This window comes from Budorcas taxicolor, chromosome 2, assembly GCF_023091745.1.
Source record: "Budorcas taxicolor isolate Tak-1 chromosome 2, Takin1.1, whole genome shotgun sequence".
Lineage (NCBI taxonomy): Eukaryota > Metazoa > Chordata > Mammalia > Artiodactyla > Bovidae > Budorcas > Budorcas taxicolor.
This window is the reverse complement of record NC_068911.1, coordinates 108549241-108568999: the sequence shown is the minus strand read 5'-3', so window position 1 is coordinate 108568999 and position 19759 is coordinate 108549241. Positions and strand designations below refer to the sequence as shown.

At 39.4% G+C, this 19759-nt stretch overlaps 1 protein-coding gene across 1 annotated transcript in view; it reads right to left on the bottom strand.

The window, feature by feature from the left end:
• NCKAP5 (NCK associated protein 5) overlaps nucleotides 1–19759 on the bottom strand; it is a 906569-nt gene that overhangs the window by 537246 nt on the left and 349564 nt on the right. The window contains exon 3 of the mRNA XM_052635984.1: nucleotides 3961–4024. Coding sequence (XP_052491944.1) covers nucleotides 3961–4024 — 64 coding nt within the window. The remainder of the gene's footprint in view (nucleotides 1–3960; nucleotides 4025–19759) is intronic.

Genomic DNA, 19759 nt, shown 5'->3' with positions numbered 1-19759 from the left:
TATTGTATGGAAGAATGAATAAAGAACAAAGAAACAAACAGGAAGTATCTAATATGATGAAAGATAGCTTTGCCAAATAAGACCTGAGTTAACAGAACAAAAGCACAGACAGAATTGTTAAAAACCCATAAAGTAATATGTCCAAGTTACATAGCTAACTAGTGGTGGAACTGTACTTTGAATCCAGACCTGCCTTATTCCCATGTTTATATTCCTCTGATTTCCACATATGTGTCAATCAGCCATCAGAAAGAAATCTTTATACATGCAATGCAATACCTTGAAATGAATCCTAAATCAGAAAGGGGACATTATTGGAAAAACTGGTAATATTCCAATAGAATCTGGAACTTAGTAGTAACATGTCAGTGTTAATGTCTCAGTTTTGATCATTATCCTATAGTCATGTAAGTATTAACACTAGAAAGCTGGTTGAAGGGTCTGTAGGTGTGCAACATCATGGAAGTCTAAAATTATTCCAAAATAAATAGTGTGGTAAAAAATAAAAGCAAACTCTCAAAAATGATGCCTTTGTTACTACCTTAAAACTCATAAGGAAAAAGATTAATTGCATAGTCAAATTTTTAAAAGGGCATGTTTTACATTATAACAAGTTCACAGGTTTGCTTCAATTATTAGAGGTTCACTGATTTTAAAAACAATTATCACCCTTGATTATACTATTTTTTGAAAATACAACTTACGTAACTTTTTTCATAACATTTTTCCTTTCATGTGATAAAACACAGAATACTAAAAGTATTATTCTTTAAAAATGTAAGGTGATCTGGCTGTAATGAACTGTCTTCATTTCTGCTACAAAAGTGACAAAAGTTCTGGACTTGTAACAGCAAGAATTAAATTTAGAGGATTAATAGAACTGCCTGGTTTTAGGAGCTGTCAGATACTGAGAGAATCAGGACTTCAGAAATAAATGAATCCTAGGAGCAGAAAAGCTGAAGCATATAATTAAGTCGAAAACTTAGAGGGGGTTGACTGGGTAAGGAGAGGGGGGAAATAGTGAGAAAAAGTGAAATAAAGAACATTAATAAAAATCAGGGCTTAGGTGTCTTTAAAGCATCGAGATGTGATAAACTATGGAAAGGGGGAAATATCACATGAATAGTAGTAAATCAGATTGGATAAGGGCACTCACTCAAAGCCTGCCAATGGGTCCCATCACTCAGGGCATGAACCGGGGATCTCTGGGAATGCTCAGGATGTACCCCTCTGCCTCCATCACTTCTCTGATTCCTGTTCTACCATCAGCCTCTCCCTCACTGTCCTCTAGCCACCCTGCTCCTCCATGCTGTTCCTCAGGCAATCCAGGCCTTTGTACTTGCTCACCTCCCCACTAGGAACATTCTCCCCCAGCAGATACCATCATGGTTCACTCCTTTTCCTCCTCAAATGTTGCTCACACGCTAACTTTTCAGTGATACACTACTAAGAACACTCATACTGATCCTCTGGCATGCTACTTTCCTCTACCCTGATGTTTTTTTCATAGCAGCTTCTACCATCTATCAGTAATTCCATCAAACTGCTGTTCTCCAACCACTAGAAAGTATGCTCTCAGAATGTACCTATTTGCTTGTTTTCCCACCAATACTTCCCCAGTGCCTATATAGAGCTGGGTAGGATAAGGGTTAGGTGCTCCATAACTTATTGGCTACATCAATCAATACATAAATGTGATTTTTCAATAATATTATATAAATAAGAATAATAAATCACAGGTAATTTCTCCAAAGTTGCCTTTTGAGCAATCAGTGATCTTTTATTCGTTGGGCTCCAAAACCACTGCAGATGGTGACTAAAGCCTTAAAATTAAAAGACGCTTGCTCCTTGGAAGAAAAGCTATGACCAATCTAGACAGGATATTAAAAAGCAGAGACATTACTTTGCCAACAAAGGCCCGGCTAGTCAAAGCTATGATTTTTCCAGTAGTCATGTATGGATGTAAGAGTTGGATTATAAAGAAAGTTGAGCACCGAAGAACTGATGCTTTTGAACTGTGGTGTTGGAGAAGACTCTTGAGAGTCCCTCAGACTGCAAGGATATCAAACCAGTCAATTCTAAAGGAAATCAGTCCTGAATATTCACTGGATGGACTGATGCTGAAGCTCCAATACTTTGGCCACCTGATGTGAAGAACTGACTCACTGGAAAAAACCCTGATACTGGGATAGATTGAAGGCAGGAGGAGAAGGGGATGACAGAGGATGAGATGGTTGGATGGCATCACTGACTCAATGGACATGAGTCTGAGTACGCGCCAGGAGTTGGTAATGGACAGGGAAGCGTGGCGTGCTGCAGTCCATGGGGTCGCAAAGAGTCGGACACAACTGAGTGACTGAACTGAACTGATTCTCTGGGTATTTCCTACACTGAACAATAACCTCTATAATGTTTTAAAAGGGGGTTTCATTTTACAAAAAAAAAACTAGACAGTTATCTGAGATGATTTCAACCCAGGTTCATCCACTGTCAGATTCAGAAAGATAAATTATTTAGGGGTCTGATCTTATGAGCTTAAATAATATACCAGAAAAACCTTCTCATTATAAAAACGTCACATGAGCAAATGCTCATTCACGATTCACTAAGCTAACGGAATCGCACAATCCCAACCTCCTCATTTTAAAGATGAAGAAATAGTCCTAGAAAAGCTGTCACTGCTTCACCTTCACTTTGAACATAGCTGAAGAAGTGCTGAACAGCAGCCAGCATGAACAAAGATGGAAGTATTACAGAATGACCTAGCTGAGAAACATTGTGCAATGCAGCATAAGTCCAGATTGAACATTTTCAACTCACCATGTAACTAAACTTCCATTTTCTCCAACTTATTCCTGTATCATTGTTCAGAGATCATATTGTTTGAACAGTCAAGATTCTCTTTGCCTTGAGATCACTAGCAGAGCAAGCAATGTGATCACCTCCCTAAGTATGTTCAAGGGCCACCAAAACTTCCAGAACCCACTGAACATTCAGCCTTTTTCCAGACCTTTGCCTGCCCTCTGGAGAGAAGTTCAAGGCCAGCTTATTTTATAAGTTTCTTACTTTTTTCAGCAAATGAATTGCCAACTCTCATGAAATCAAATGGAAGCAGCTTTCAGGGTTTAAAAATGTGTGGCTTCTCTCTTTTTAAAAAACCTTTGGCTGAGAAATTGAACACATGCCACTGTTTTGTTATCAGTAGGGGGAAAAAATCTGGTGTCAGATTTCTCTTCTCAGAGGTAACAGCAGCAGTTAATCCACACAAGTCCATTTTCCAGGTCCCCCGACAGTCGTCTCTGATTATAGAAGGACACACAGGCAGATACTTTGGCAAAGAAGTCTATAAAATGAAGTTGCCTGGACCAAAACACCTATATTGATTTTTAGTACAATTCAAAACACAAGGAAACATCAGTTTCCTAAGTAGCACATACTGAAATGGACAGGGAAAATACACTGCAAACAGCTCAGAGAAAGAAGAGGGTAAAAGACAATTACATTAGCAAACATCTGAGTGTTCTTTTGTTTTCTTTCTGAGGTTTTTGGTTTTTTTTGTTGTGTTGTTGTTGTTCAGGTTTGTAGAACTGAGAGGCTTGAATTAAATTGCACTCTCCTTATCTGAGAATCTGAGATTGATCCTTTAGGGGCACTGTGCTCCCAGCTGGAAGCCTAGGCATCTAATAGACCTTCAGGAAATAATGCTGACAAACTTTTGAACATTTTAACATCCTCCTTAGAGCCCTCAAAGAGTTATTTTTCCCAATTAATATTTCCTGCTCTCTCAGCAAACGGCAGATCTGTTTAAACTGCATTATAAACATATTATTTACCAATGTAGCATTCAGTTTGCTGCAAGCAAATATTTTCCTTTGAAATCCTTAGTGAGACAAAATGCCTTTCAAGCCAGAGACCTCCGGAAGGGAGGTTGGGAATTGGGACAGACCATCCAGGACTTACCATGGCCCCCTCATTTCTTCTCTGGGCAACTTCTCTCTGCAGTCGGGCCACAGCCAACTTCTCCCTGGAGAAGCAAAAGTACATGATTAGCTGACCATCCTTCTCAGGGCAGAGGGACACTGGCATGGCTTTGAAACATCCTTTTGCCGTCTCCAGGAAAACCCCCTCCTTGGTTTAGCTCACTTCCTCCACTAAACTTTCTATAAATATTTAAAGTGATTGGTCACAAGTGCATTGTTTTCACTGTGTGTCATGAAAGAGATATTTTGCCTTGGATTTTTGTAATAGCCAAATAAATGCTATATCCCAACTCAAAGCTTCCCTTTAACTTCATGAGCATGTATCACTTATAAATGTTCCATAGCTAAAATATTTCAGTTTTCCTTTCTGTATCAACTCTGCTCATAAATAGTTTTAATTATTTTTATTTCTTTTGTTGCCCTATGTAGATAATTGAATTTGAAAAGCAAACAAAATGTAACCTGGTACCATTCTTGAAATAAAAACAGAAAATCCTTGGCAGGCTTGATACATAACAGGAACAGTGCTGGCCATTTTACCTGATTTCATATGAGACTGACAACAACTCTATAATATTAATAGGCTTTATTATCTCCATTTCATACATATAGAAATGAGGCTAAGAGGCTAAATAATATATGAAGCCCCCAGCTGGTAAATAGTAATATCACAACCAAATTTTAGGTTTTCCTTAGTTCAAAACCTACTTTAAAATTCTGCATATCATTTTTCAGGATCTAGGAAATATGAAAATGTGAAATTGAAAATCAGATTATTTAACTATTTTTTAATTCACAACAAGGGAACTGTTTCTAAGAGCTTTGTATCCTTTATAATTGGAATTCTGATTTCACTAAGAGTAACTAAAATTTTAAAAACACTTTTGTAAGGTGACAGATATCTTCATTTTGGCCAACTTTTCAACTATTCTTAAAAAGTTGATAGACGAAGTAGGGGTAATGAACTCTTCCAGTAATTCTCAAGTCTTAGCTCTAGCAAGGATCTTCCCTGAAATCCTCTGCTGCCTTCAATTTGAAAGCTATTTCAGCCCTCTGCTTTCCCTCTACACAGGATCAGCTACATGCAAGCAGCAAGGAAGCAACCTGAATCCAAGATCAGGGTGAGGATTTCTCCTTCTCTAACCATTTATGTATTTGAAATGCTCAAGACTGTCAAGAAGCCATGCATTTTAGTTTGGTTATGGGCTTCCCTGGTGGCTCATTTGGTAAAGAATCTGCCTACAATATGGGAGACCCAGGTTCAATACCTGGGTTGGAAGATCCCCTGCAGAAAGGAATGCCTACCCACTCCAGTTTTCTTGCCTGTAGAATTCCATAGACAGAGGAGCCTGGCAGGATATAGTCCATGGGATTGCAAAAGAATCAGACACAGCTAGCAACTAACACTTCCGCTTTCACACAAAGTAGACTGACTTTGTAGTAGGAATATTTCTCTCTCTGAATTAACACCTAAAGACACAAACTAGAAGGAGGAAACATAGAATCAGGAGACTTTTGAGGGATAAAGTTTTAGGAACCAAGGGCAGGACCTGTGCTTATAATCTGTGAGATGGCAACAAAGTAGGTGGGAAGAAGCCAGAAAGAGATGGGGTCATGTGTCCCTTTTTGAGGTTAGCCAGGCAAAGAGCCCACACATGTTTTCTGATCCAAGTCCAGATGAGCAGGAGCACAGAACTGAAACAAGACTATGACAGATTTCTGGTTTAATAAGAAAATTAAACACTTGGTAAGTATTCATGAGCGCAAAAGAATGGAGAAGATTACATTAGTAGTCTATGACTCAGTAAGTCCACTCTGAGGTATAAACCCAACAGAACTGTATATATATGTTTACTAAAACACACTGTACTATATTTTTCATAGAAAGACTACTCATAACACCATTAAACTGCAAATGCACACACCCATTAACAGTAGAATGGATAAACCTGAACACAGTTACACATTAAAATATCATAAAGTACTAAGAAGGAATAATCAAGACTTCAGTGAAACAATAATGGGTGAAAGAAGAAAATGTAGATGAATATACACCTAATTTATTTCACTTATTGAAGTTCAAAGATGGCATAACTCTGCTTGATAAAGTAAGAAAAAGAAATTAAAGATACAATTATCAAATTTGGTTTTGCTGTTTAGTCGCTGAGTAGTGTCTCACTCTTTGCAGACCATGGACTGTAGCATGCCAGGCTCCTCTGTCCTCCATTATCTGCTGGAGTTTGCTCAAATTCCTAGCCATTGATTTGGTGATACTATTTAACCATCTCATGTTTTGTTGCCCCCTTCTCCTTTTGCTTTCGTTCTTTCCCAGCATCAGGGTCCTTTCCAATGAGTCAGGCTCTTTGCATCAGGTGGACAAAGTACTGGAGCTTCAGCAACAGTCCTTCCAATGAATATTTAGCATTGATTTCCTTTAGGATTGACTTGTTTGATCTCATTGTTGCCCAAGGGACTCTCAAGAGTCTTCTCCAGCACCACAATTAGAAAGCATCAATTCTTTAGCACTCAGCCTTCTTTATGGTCCAACTCTCACATCCATGCATGACTACTGGAAAAAACATAGCTTCGACTGTATGGGCATTTGTTGGCAAATGATGTCTCTGCTTTATAATACACTGTCTAGGTTCATCAGAGCTTTCTTTCTAAGGAGCAAGCATCTTTTAATTTCATGGTTGCGGTCACCATCCTCAGTGATTTCAGAGTCCAAGAAAATAAAATCTGTCACTGCTTCCATTTCTTTTCCACTTTTATCAGATAGGAAGAGGCAAAAATTGTCTGTATTCACAAACAATATAATGTTCCAAACAGAAAATCCCAAGGAATTTACAAAACAATACAAAATTTAGCGAAGTCACAGTGATACAGTGAATATAGAGTACAGTGATAGTGATACACAGTGATATAAATGAATATACAAAAATCAATTGTGTTTTTATGTACAAGCATCACACAATTGGACAATCAAATTTAAATTATTTATAATAAGATAAAATACTTAGGGAATAAATGTAATAAAAGACTGCTACACTACAAAACACTCTGTACAGCACTTACAGGAGATGACACACACCTCATTCATGTGACACAAAAACTTAATATCACACCCCAAATTTTTACCAAAATAATCAATAAATTATTTCTCACTGGAATATATAACACCATGAAACTAAATAAAGAGAACCCAGAAACTACTCTGATGCTTATGATGATAAATAAGTTATTATAACAGTACCTGAACTCATTGCTTTCTCTTTGTACTGAATACAGAAACATTTAACTTCTAGTCGACACTCTAATCTATATTGTATTATATTTCCCTTGATTGTTACTTTAGTGTATCTTTTCCTCTAAATAAGAAAACCTTCCTAAGTGATCAATGCAAAGAAATACAGAAAAACAATATAATGGGAAAGACTAGAGATCTCTTCAAGAAAATTAGAGATACCAAGGGAAAATTTCATACAAACATGGGCACAATAAAGGACAGAAATGGTATGGACCTAACAGAAGCGGAGGATATTAAGAAGAGGTGGCAAGAATACACAGAAGAACTGTATAGAAAAGAACTTAATGACCCAGATAACCACGTTGGTATGATCACTCAGCTAGAGTCAGGCATCCTGGAGTGAGAAGTCAAGTGGGCCTTAGGAAGCATCGCTACGAACAAATTTAGTGGAGGTGATGGAATTTCAGCTGAGTTATTTCAAATTCTAAAAGATGATGCTATGGAAGTGCTGCACTCAATATGCCAGCAAATTTGGAAAACAGCAGTGGCTACAGGAATGGAAAAGGACAGTTTTCATTCCAAACCCGAAGAAAGGCAATGCCAAAGAATGCTCAAACTACCGCACAATTGCACTCATCTCAGACGCTAGCAAAGTAATGCTCAAAATTCTCCAAGCCAGGCTTCAACAATACTTGAACCGAGAACTTCCAGATGTTCAAGCTGGATTTAGAAAAGGCAGAGGAACCAGAGATCAAATTGCCAACATCCACTGGATCATCAAAAAAGCAAGAGAGTTCCACAAAAACATCTATTTCTACTTTATTGACTATGCTAAAGCCTTTGACTGTGTAGATCACAACAAACTGTGGAAAATTCTTCAAGAGGTGGGAATACCAGACCACCTGACCTGCCTCCTGAGAAATCTGTATGCACATCAAGAAGCAACAGTTAGGACTGGACATGGAAAACTGGACTGGCTGCAAACTGGGAAAGAAGTATGTTAAGGTTGTATACTGTCACCCTGCTTACTTCACTTTTATGCAGAGTACCTCATGCGAAATGCTGGGCTGGATGAAACACAAGCTGGAATCAAGATTGCCAAGAGAAATATCAACAACCTCAGACCTGCAGATGATACCACCCTTATGCCAGAAATTGAAGAGGAACTAAAGAGCCTCTTGATGAAAGTGAAAGAGGAGAGTGAAAAAGTTGGCTTAAAGCTCAACATTCAGAAAACGAAGATCATGGCATTTGGTCCCATCACTTCATGACAAATAGATGGAGAAACAATGGAAACAGTGACAGACTTTATTTCTTAGGCTCCAAAATCACTGCAGATGGTGACTGCAGCCCTGAAATTAAAAGATGCTTGCTTCCTGGAAGAAAAGCTATGACTAACCTATATAGCATATTCAAAAGCAGAGACATTACGTTGCCAACAAAGGTCCGTCTAGTCAAGGCTATGGTTTTTCCTGTGGTCATGTATAGACATGAGAGTTGGACTGTCAAGAAGGCTGAGCTCCGAAGAATTGATGCTTTTGAACTGTGGTGTTGGAGAAGACTCTGGAGAGTCCCTTGGACTGCAAGGAGATCCAACCTGTCCATTCTAAAGGAGATCAGCCCTGGGTGTTCATTGGAAGGAATGATGCTAAAGCTGAAACTCCAGTACTTTGGCCACCTCATGTGAAGAGTTGACTCATCGGAAAAGACCCTGATGCTGGGAGGGATTGGGAGCAGGAGAAGGGGACGACAGAGGATGAGATGGCTGGATGGCATCACCGACTTGATGGATGTGAGTTTAAGTGAACACCGGGAGTTGATGGACAGGGAGGCCTGGCGTGCTGCGATTCATGGGGTCGCAAAGAGTTGGACACAACTGAGAGACTGAACTGAACTGAACTGAACCTCGACAGCATATTAAAAAGCAGAGACATTACTTTACCGAGAAAGCTCTGTCTAGTCAAAGCTATGGTTTTTTTCAGTAGACACATATAGATGTGAGAGTTGGACCATAAAGAAAGATCAACACCAAAAAATTGATGCTTTTGAACTGTGGAGTTGGAGAAGACTCTTGAGAGTCCCTTGGACTGCAAGGAGATCAAACCAGTCAATCCTAAAGAAAATCAGTCCTGAATATTCATTGGAAGGACTGATGTTGAAGCTCCAGTACTTTGACTACTGGTGAGAACTGACTCATTGGAAAAGACCCTGATGCTGGAAAAGATGGAGGCAGGAGGAGAAGGAGACTACAGAGGATGAGATTGTTGGATGGCACCACTGACTCAATGGACATGAGTCTGAGCAAGCTCTGGGAGTTACTGATGGACACGAAAGCCTGGTGTGCTGCAGTCTACTGTGCCACAGAGTTGAACATGACTTGGCAAGTGAACAACATGTGAAGACATATGCCCACTTTCAAACAGCCATGTGGAATTGTGTGATGCAAACATAGAAAATCTCCAAGTAGTCTGAGTCACAGGAAAGACAATTCCCATCCCTAGCCCTGCTCCCTGGTTGTCTTCATTTACAAGTTGGAAACTCACTTTAGTCTAGTTTATGGGAACTACTCTCATTCAAAGCAGCCTGGTGGTGAAGGAGAATTTTCATGAAAAACAAATACAAGTGCCTCTTTGGGCCCATGCTCTGTAATGCTCTAAATCATTTGTTTAGGAAAGACAATATATATAACGTCTTAGAACAAATATTACTAATAAAAGCCCAGTGTCTTCTATGGGGTGGGTTGGCAAGACTAGTGGCAGCTAAATCAAACTACAGCAAGGGAACCCCAATTTTATGTTCTAGGAGCTATCTCATGTAGTAAGGCTCTGAATCATATTTCCATATAGTAAGGCTCTGAATCATATTTCCTTTGAAAAGAGGGTTTCAAGGCTAAAACTCACCAAAAAGGGTCTTCAGGTTCCATATTTTTGTATTCCCTAAATCTTTCAAGCTTTTGGTATTTCAAGTATGTACACTTTATGTCAGCAGGAGTTTTTCCCAGCAGAAATTGTATTTTTTGTGTGTATGAAAGAAGGATTGTCTTTTTTTTAAATTAAAATTAAGAAACTAATGGAGTTGTTGAATGGGTGAAATGATCTATGATAAAATTCTTAGGATTTCTAGATGTTAATATTTCTGGGTTCAAATTATGAACTTAAAGTATTAAAACTTAAATTGTTTTTTTTTTTTTAACTGTACTCTCATTTGCCCTTGGTGTAGCTGCCCCTTGGCAAGCCATATCTTCAAATTCCCATGGTCCCAGTATATGTATGGAACCAACTGGGACCAGCATCTTTTTCATGTAAATTCAGGGTTCTTAAAAACAGCTTTGTATAAGAAATAAAGAATCCTTAACTTGCAGGCTACCCAAGGCAAATTAAACCCACTCCCAAATACTCTGGTTCCTGTTTAAAGGCCTTAGCTTATCTGCTAAAAATGGACAACTGTGCTTTTGCAATGCATCTCTGTTTTGTTTTATGTTTGTGGCAAAGCTAGTAACCCATTATGAAGAGGATACTGACTTTATGATTACAAGACAAATGTCCAGAGATATTTTATCAAGAGCTGTGGCCCCTTATTTATAGAACAGGGATAAAAGAAGGATATAAAAAATAAACAATCAATAAAACAAAAGAGATCACAACACTCACTTGTCCTTCAGTTAAATGCAAAGAGAACTTTTCTTTCCAAGAAGGATGAAACAGAGCTACATTTTTATTCAAGTTTATACCCAAATACTGAATTAGTCCCAGGTTTCTAAATCCTTCATTGCAGCCCCAGACAATCTCATCTAAAGACTGTAACAAACAACAACAAAATTATTTACATGAACCATGAACCTTCAGAATACTACTGATACACCTGCAAGTTAAGCCACAGAAAGATTGTCTACAATGATATCAATATCAACAGGATGTTGGCATTTGTAAAATCCAGAAAAGACCTGCAAGGTTTGGATGTTTAGAAAAATGTTCCCCAAAGAGACAGCAGCTTGCAAAGCGGGACTATATTCAGTTTTTGATGTGTGGAGACCTCAAACTTCAGGGCACCGAACAGCCATCTGTTGCAGCAGTGGGGCAGGCAGCCCTGTCAGTGGTGTTCTGCTGCCATTTGCAAGGAAGCCCTATCCATCCTGAATGCGCAGGAATGATGCCGCTGTCCAGGCTTGCTCTCCACCACGCAGATGGTACCCCTGTGACACTGCCCTGAAGGAAGGGGCAGCACTGGTTGATATTCAGTGTGAGTGTGGAGAATTACTTCTACTTATTGTAAGTCTCATCACACCCAAACTGGCTATATACACAACACATTTGAAAGGTGCAGATCGAAATGTACATCCAGCAAGCTATCAATACAGTAAGTACTCTGTATTTCCACCAAATTGCCAGCTAATCTGTGTTACTTCTATTGGACTCTTCTAGAAAAATAAAGTATAACAACTAAGCATGTTCACATATGTATTTTTAAAACAATATTACTGAGCAGCTTACAAACCTAAAGTCCATTTCCTTAACTGTAGGAAAGATACTATGATATTTAAGAATCTTCTAATATCCCACCAAACTGTACCTTCATGTTCGTTTTGGTTGTGAGGATAAATTCCTATATTTTAAAGTATTTAAACTCAGTTATTTTATGTATTATATAATGTATATATCTTTCCCTATTTTAATTTACTTGGAATGTTCTGCTGATTATATATAGCAATCCAGTGATGGAAATACTAATTCATTCGGCACACATTTAATGTGAGTTTACTCTAGGCCTGGCCTGATATTAGGCACAGGGAAATAGAGAGCTCAGGGTATGACACACAGAGAGCACACCTAGGCACACGTGTGTCATAAGGTGCATGAGCATAACATGAGTGCTGGGTATTAAAAAGTGTTGCTTACTTAAAAGTTGGGTTTTAAAATAAATGTGAGGTAATGATTTTTTCAAAAAATAGAATTTATCTGCCTTTAAACGAATAGGTGCATTCTCCTATTTCTAAGAAAATTATTTTCCAAATTTCATTGTTTAGCAGCAAGTCATATAGAAAAACAGGTCTCTTTCCACAAGTATTTTAGTTCTTAAGAATGTCTATTACAGATCTTGATTGCACTATTAAATTCCTTAAGTTTTGCAGGTGATGATACTGGACTTCAGTTCGAAGTTTTGCCAAGGAGACAATGATGCTATCCAGGTTTTTTTTTTTTTTTTTTTTTTCAGAGAAACTCAATTGACTTCTTCAGCCTTTTCCATTCCAATATACCATATCACAATTATAAAAAATAATATTAACAGTTAATATTTATTGAAAAGTTAGTATGTCAACCACAGTTCTAAATACATAAAATATCGCAACTTCAAGCCCATGAGTTAGGTATTACTATCATCAACAGGACACAGAGCAATGATTCTCAAAATTTTTTAGAAACTTTTTACACTCTGAAAAAAATTTGAGGACTCCAAAGTGCTTTAATTTATGTAGGTTATACCTACCAGTGTTTCCCATATTCAAAATTAAAACAGGCTTTAAATATATATTAATTTATAGTATAATATGTATACTACATATACTAATCTATTTGAAAAAATAATTTCATTATAAACAATATGTAATTATAAAATACAACTATATACAAAACTAAAATTAATAAAAAGAATGGCAGTGTTTTATAGTTTTGCTAATGCCTTCCATGTCTGCCTAACAAAAAACGACATCTGGATTCCCATAACTACTTCTGTATTCAGGATGTTGCAGTGTTATACACTGAGTAGCCTCTGGCAAACCACTATACACCCATGAGAGTGAAAAAGACAAATGACATATCAGTATTCTTATAAACAGTTTTGAACTCTGAATTCTTGAAAAAGTTGTAGGGCCCCTGGAGCACCCCGGTCCACAGTCTGAGTGCTCTTGATGCAGTGACACCTGGCTTCCCTGGCAACCTGAGGCTCAAGCAGTCTGGAAAACATGCCCACTGTGCCCTTGCTGTTAAGTTCAAATACAACCACACAGGTATTTCTATATTTGCAAAATAGCAATGAATATTTATGTAGCTAAAATCTCATTTGCTAGAACTTGTGCCTCTGTATTTACCATCAGCTATAAAACACTGCCTCTACTGCTAGAAAAGGAATCACCTATTGAAACAGGCTGGACCTGAGACCCTTTGCAGAAAGGCTTGCTGGAAAAACATCTCCTCCAGCAACAAAATACAAAGAAACTATAAGGGACTAAAAATAACTGGGTGCATGTGCAACTGAAGCAAATCATGGACAACAAGATACAAAGAGACCAAAAAACCCAGCTGCCACTTCTGAGGAGCAGGGAGCAAAAGCGGGTCACTGCATGCCCCCTGAACATACCACCACCAAAGCAGTGGGTAAACCACCCAAGCCACCCCTCCACTGGACTCCTGGACACACCTCTACCTTCACCAAATACAAGAAACCAGCTTACCTCCCCCCTCTACCTTCACCAAATATGAGGAACCAGCTTACCTCCCCGATCTGGGAGTGAGTGAGGAAGAGAACCTGTTGCTTCTCCAAGCTCTGGCCCCCATAACGCCTTGCCTGAATTTCCTGTCTGACCTCTGATCAATTTCTATTGATTAAGGAGGTCAAGAACCCTTGTCAGGGTCACAATAATGTGAGAAATAATGAGGGTCTTTAAGGATAAAACTTTCTTGACTATTTGAAGGGCAATCAATAGGAAAATTTCTGATCAAACTTTTCAAGGACATACTGAATTCCAAGAACTATGAACCTACATTTCTGGCAGAGTAGAAGAAAAATACTAATGATATTCCCCATATAAACCTAAGTTCAGGCACACATTTTGTTTCAGTTAACAATCCCCACCCCCATTTTTTCGCTACAAAGATCTCACCAAGTGCCCAAAGGGAAATGAGATAAATGATTCCTATCATTTATACCTTGGGGCAGAAAGTCACACTCTAAATTCTTGGAGAAAAGTTTCAATAAGTTATCCACCTTCCCATTTCTGAATGGGCCCCATGGATAAGAGCATGTGTATGTGAGAGAGAGGAGAGCAGGTCTGCTCCTCCAGGAGCCCTAGAACCATTCTCTGCACACACAGGCATCCTAGGGAGGTGTCGGCCAGAGAGGCAGGACAATACCGAGTGCCAGGTGCGCCTGTGGAGTGGGCAGATGGGGAGATCAGTGGCAACAAGCCCTGAGTAATGGTTAAATTAATTAGCCTTCCAAAACAGATCATTTAATTACTCATCCACTTGGATATTCAGAGCAAGAGACTTAAAGAGAAACTTTGAGAGCTATAATCCAGATGAAAGAAATGTCTGTACAACTCAAAAATCACCCTCTTATTTCATATTTCAGAGGACTCAATTAAAATCCACAATCCATAAAATGCAGTAAGTTGAGAGTGGTTCTAAATTGGTGACCTTAAACGATCTGGGGCAGCAAAACTTAAGGCAGCATACACACCCACTGACTTTGAGAGACAGGCAGTGTAGTAACAGTGTGTTGTGCTAATTAACCAAATTTCCTTTCTACCAAAAAAAAATTAACACAAACTTTTTAGAGAATTCAGTATATTGAAATACAGAGATCATAAGTAAAAACAAATGCACACTCATTTGCCTGATTCCTGAAGGTCTATCCACATGCTGTTCCTCATGGTGTTTTCTGAAGTGCTATCAATGTTTTTTTTTCCAATTTTCTAAATTTCTTGAGAATTTTCTAAAAGTTCTCTAAAGAAGACGTCACATAAGTATTTTTGACTTTGAAAAAGAACAGATACATGTATATGCATTACTGAATCACTCTGATGTATACCTGAAGCTAACACAACACTGTTAATCAACTAATATAAAGATTAAAATAAACTGTTCTACAATGAACGTTCTTCCACTCTCAAAAACGGTGTCTCAAATGATACCCGCATGTTCATTTAGTGAACATCCATACAGCCACTTGCTCCACCTACTGTATCCTAATTGCTTACCAGTTTCTCACCTCCCCTGGGCGTTAAGACCCAGGCAAGTAGGACTTCACCGTCTTTGTGTGTCAGAGGCACAGACACATCCTCAATGAATGAAAGATCATGCTTCAGGGCAAAGACAACCTATGGACTTGAGGCAAGACCACAAGCTATCTTCCGAGTATCTGAATCTGTACTGATTATCAGAGGTTAGTCTCATGCCCCAGCGCTTAACAAAATGTGCCAATAGTAAATCCTACTTCTACCAACACACTTGCAGAACTCTGCTCATTTTAGATGAACCATGTACTCTTGTTAGCAAATAAATAAACTAGTGAAGAAATATTTCTGGGGTTTCTCTTCTATATTTCTAATACTTAGAATTATTAGCTTTCACTAGAAGAATACATGCTTTCATCCCAACATGTTTTATAAACACAGGGTCTACTAACTTTATTGAACACAACACTGAGTTAAAACAACCCCATTTTCTTCTCTTCTTTTTGTGGGGCAGAAGAAAATCCCAAAGGTCTTCTACCAAATGTGTATCTAAAATACATATTATAACAAAAAACTCCTCCCTTTTAATACAGGAAATTTGAGTCTTAACTCTTGCTGTAATTTCTTTCTTGAATGTTAAGCAAAGTTTAAGGACTTTAAAAAAGATCTTCTTGAGACACATTTTATGAGTCATTGAAGGGCTGTTTAATTTTTTAAACTTAACTGTCACTTCTAAAAAACCTAGATTTCTGAATGAGAATTCCTTAGGCTTCTAAGTTTTCTAAGAAATGTCAAATTTTGTATGTTCTCATATTCTGCACCCATAGGTCTTCCTTTAATATTAAAATTCCACTAAAAAAGATACATCTAGGTTTGTTTTATGCCTGTCAATTAAGGAAAACAATGGAAAAACAATAGAACTTCATTAATAATGTTGCATTTTCTTCCATCAATTTTCAGTTCAGTTCAGTCGCTCAGTTGTGTCCGACTCTTTGCAACCCCATGAATCGCAGCACGCCAGGCCTCCCTGTCCATCACCAACTTCTGGAGTTTATTCATACTCATGTCCATCGAGTCAGTGATGCCATCCAGCCATCTCACCCTCGGTTGTCCCCTTCTCCTCCTGCCCCCAATCCCTCCCAGCATCAGAGTCTTTTCCAATGAGTCAACTCTTCGCATGAGGTGGCCAAAGTATTGGAGTTTCAGCTTTAGCATCAGTCCTTCCAATGAACACCCAGGGCTGGTATCCTTTAGAATGGACAGGTTGGATCTCCTTGCAGTCCAAGGGACTCTCCAGAGTCTTCTCCAACACCACAGTTCAAAAGCATCAATTCTTCGGCGCTCAGCTTTCACAGTCCAGCTTTCACATCCATACATGACCACTGGAATTTTGGTAACATTCAAAAGGAAGGAGCTACAGTGTCATTTACTATGTAAAGAGAATTCTTCAAGAAAACACATGTTAGCTGTCTCCTAAGGAGCACTACATACCTGTGGGTATGTGAGACAAAAGCCTTTATATGACAATTAATTTGGTTTTCATGGCTTTAAATTATCAATAGCCCTGAAATCTCATTCTGTCTCTATTTTCATGAAGGTCTCAAGACAGTATCTGTGCGTAGATTCAAGCCATCTGTCTAGACCAAGAAAAATAAGGTTTTTGAGTTCCTATGGGAATTAAATTAAAGGAGATAATGAAGAAAGCCATGGTAAGACTGCAACACAGAACACAGTTTATCCTCTAAGTACTCCTTCTTCACTTGTGAAATGAGCTGCACATCCAAGGTGAATTTGGCTCAACAACGTGGTGGCCACTTAGAATGGATTAGCAATGCCATAAATTTGTCCCACAAATATTGTCCTGCCTAGTGTTTTGGATGGGACTTCCCAGGTAGTTCAGCGGTAGAGAACCCACATGCCAAAGCAGGAGACGCAGAAGACCCAAGTTCAATACCTGAGTTGGGAAGATACCCTGGAGGAGGAAATGGCAACCTGCTCCAATATTCTTGCCTGGAAAATCCCATGGACAGAGAAGCCTGGTGGGCTACAGTCTATGGGGTCGCAAAGATTTGGACACGACTGAGCAACTAAGCACACACATACTATGCTGGAAGCACTTGGCTAGTCTCAGATACAATGACAAGTAAGGCTTAATCCCTGTAGTCAGGAAGCATCATGTCTCAGAAAACAGGGCCTATAGCCAGTGTTATGAGTTAAACTGTGTCCCCCTAAAAATTTGAATGACTTTGTATGTTGGAAGTCCCAGCTCCCAGTACCTCAGAATGTGACCTTATTGGAGGCAGTGTTTTTACAGAGGTAGTCAAGTTAAAACGTAGTCATTAGAGTGAGCCCTAATCCAATATGACTGGAGTCCTTTAAAAAGGGGGGTAAATTTGAAGATGGGTATAAACAGAGAGTATACCATGTGATGACAAAGAAAGAGATTGTGAAGATTCTTCTGTAAATCAAAGAACTACCAGAAAACCAGAAGCTAGGCAAAGGGCATGGAACAGATACCCTCAGAGGAAGCAACTGTGCCAACACTTTGATCTTGTATCTGTAGCCTCCAGTACCATGAAACAAAACATTTCTGTTATTTAAGCCAGCGAGTATGTGTTACTTTGTTAGGGCAGCCCTAACAAATGAATATATTCAGATACACTTAAATTTTAACATAAAATCTACCAAGTATATGTGTTTGGACATATTCCCTCTCTCTACAAGCAAATATACACATAGCTTAGTAAAATATAATGGCTGCCCCAAGCAAGTGTCATATAGTTTTAGTAGGAATATGTACTTCTGACCAAGAGAATCAAGGAGGTCTTTATAGAGGAAACGGTAGTCACATTTAGACAAGTTAAGAGCTATATAATTCAGAAGGCAAACCTAGGAATTTATGACTATAGAACTATAAAGTATTTATTGCAAAGTTGTTCCTATTGTTTCTCATCTAATCAACTCACTTCTTTTACCATGCCACTTCTCAAGAAAGTTCAAGAAGTCTATATGAATGGCTCAAATGGCACACCTCATATCTAAACTTCTAAAAATATACATTATCTTAGCGACAAAGATATTTTTAGTCCTTTCATCTTTGTATTGCTTTTACTAAGGCTACTGTGACAGAGGATGATATGGTTGGATGGCATCACCAATTCGATGGACATGAGTCTGAGCAAGCTCTGGGCTATAGTGAAGGACAGGGAAGCCTGGTGTGCTGCAGTCCATGGGTCACAGAGAGTCAGGCATGACTGAGTGACTGAACTGAACTGAAAGGCTACCGTGATATCCAGTATAAGATAAGTGCTGCCTCCTTGTGCTACTAGAATACTGACTTGGTTGGTCTTTCAGAGTGGGGATGATTTGCAAACATATTTACTCTGGCGGCCACCTTCTCCCTTGTAACTACACTTAACTCACTCTCTGGCCACCACCCTCATTACAGGGATGTGAACTGGTCACTGGCAGATAATAAGGAGTTAGTGTTAGGGACCAAACGACAGTCTCTAGGACCTGAGTCATGTTTACCAAAAAGAGACAGGATATGCACTCATCCTGCCTGGCCAATCATGTAACGCCAGCTATTCCTGTAACTGAGACAAAAAACTGCCTGTATATAAGCCGCCATACTCCTTTGTTCGGGGCTCTTGTCGGATTCCCTTGTGTGGGATGAGACTTGGGCCCTAGCGCGCTAGAGATAAACTCCCTTCTTGTTTTTGCATTACTGTGGTGGACTTGCTCTCTCGGTCGGTTCGGAGATACGGGCTCGGAGCATAACATTTGGGGGCTCGTCCGGGATCTCCGTCCCGCCGGGGAGGACAACTCTCCTGGTAGAAGGGAGTAACCTCGTTAGGAGATAAGAGCTCTGAGCACTGGTGCTAATGTTGCAGAAGCCCAGATTAAGTCCGGGGCCCAGTTTCATGCTGGGGAGGCATCTGGGTGTAAAGTGCAGAGGTAAGCCCAGCGTAAGGCCGGGGCCCGGTTTTGTGCTGGGGAGGCAGCTGGCTCTGTGAACATCCTGCAGGTAAGATTGAGTACATTGTTGGTGGCCACCTTGTGTTTGTTATCTGTTTGTCTATTCGTGGTGTCTGCGGTTCTCTTTGTGTGCTCTGTTGGCTCCCAGTGTACTTTTCTGTGATCATGGGACAAACAACTTCTACTCCTTTATCTCTTATGATTAACCACTTCTCTCTGATTTCAAGTCTAGAGCACAGAATCTATCATTGCTGGTAAAGAAAAGCAAGTTAGTAACTTTTTGTTCTGCCGAGTGGCCTGCTTTTGATGTCAGCTGGCCACAAGAAGGCACCTTCAGCCTGCCTACTATTCGAGTGGTCAGAGAGAAGGTGCTTGCCCCCTACACTTCGGGACACCCAGCCAGACCAAACTCCATACATTTTGGTCTGACAGGACCTGGTGGAAAACCCCCTGGCCTGGCTAAAACCTTTTGTTTTTCAGCCCCTCACCTCCCTTCCCTCTTCCCCACCCTTGCTTCCACAGGTTCCACAGGTTTCATCGGGAGAAGCCAGAAAGAGAACCAAGCCTTCAGCTCCTCCCAGAAAAAGGGGCCCCGCCTAGGGA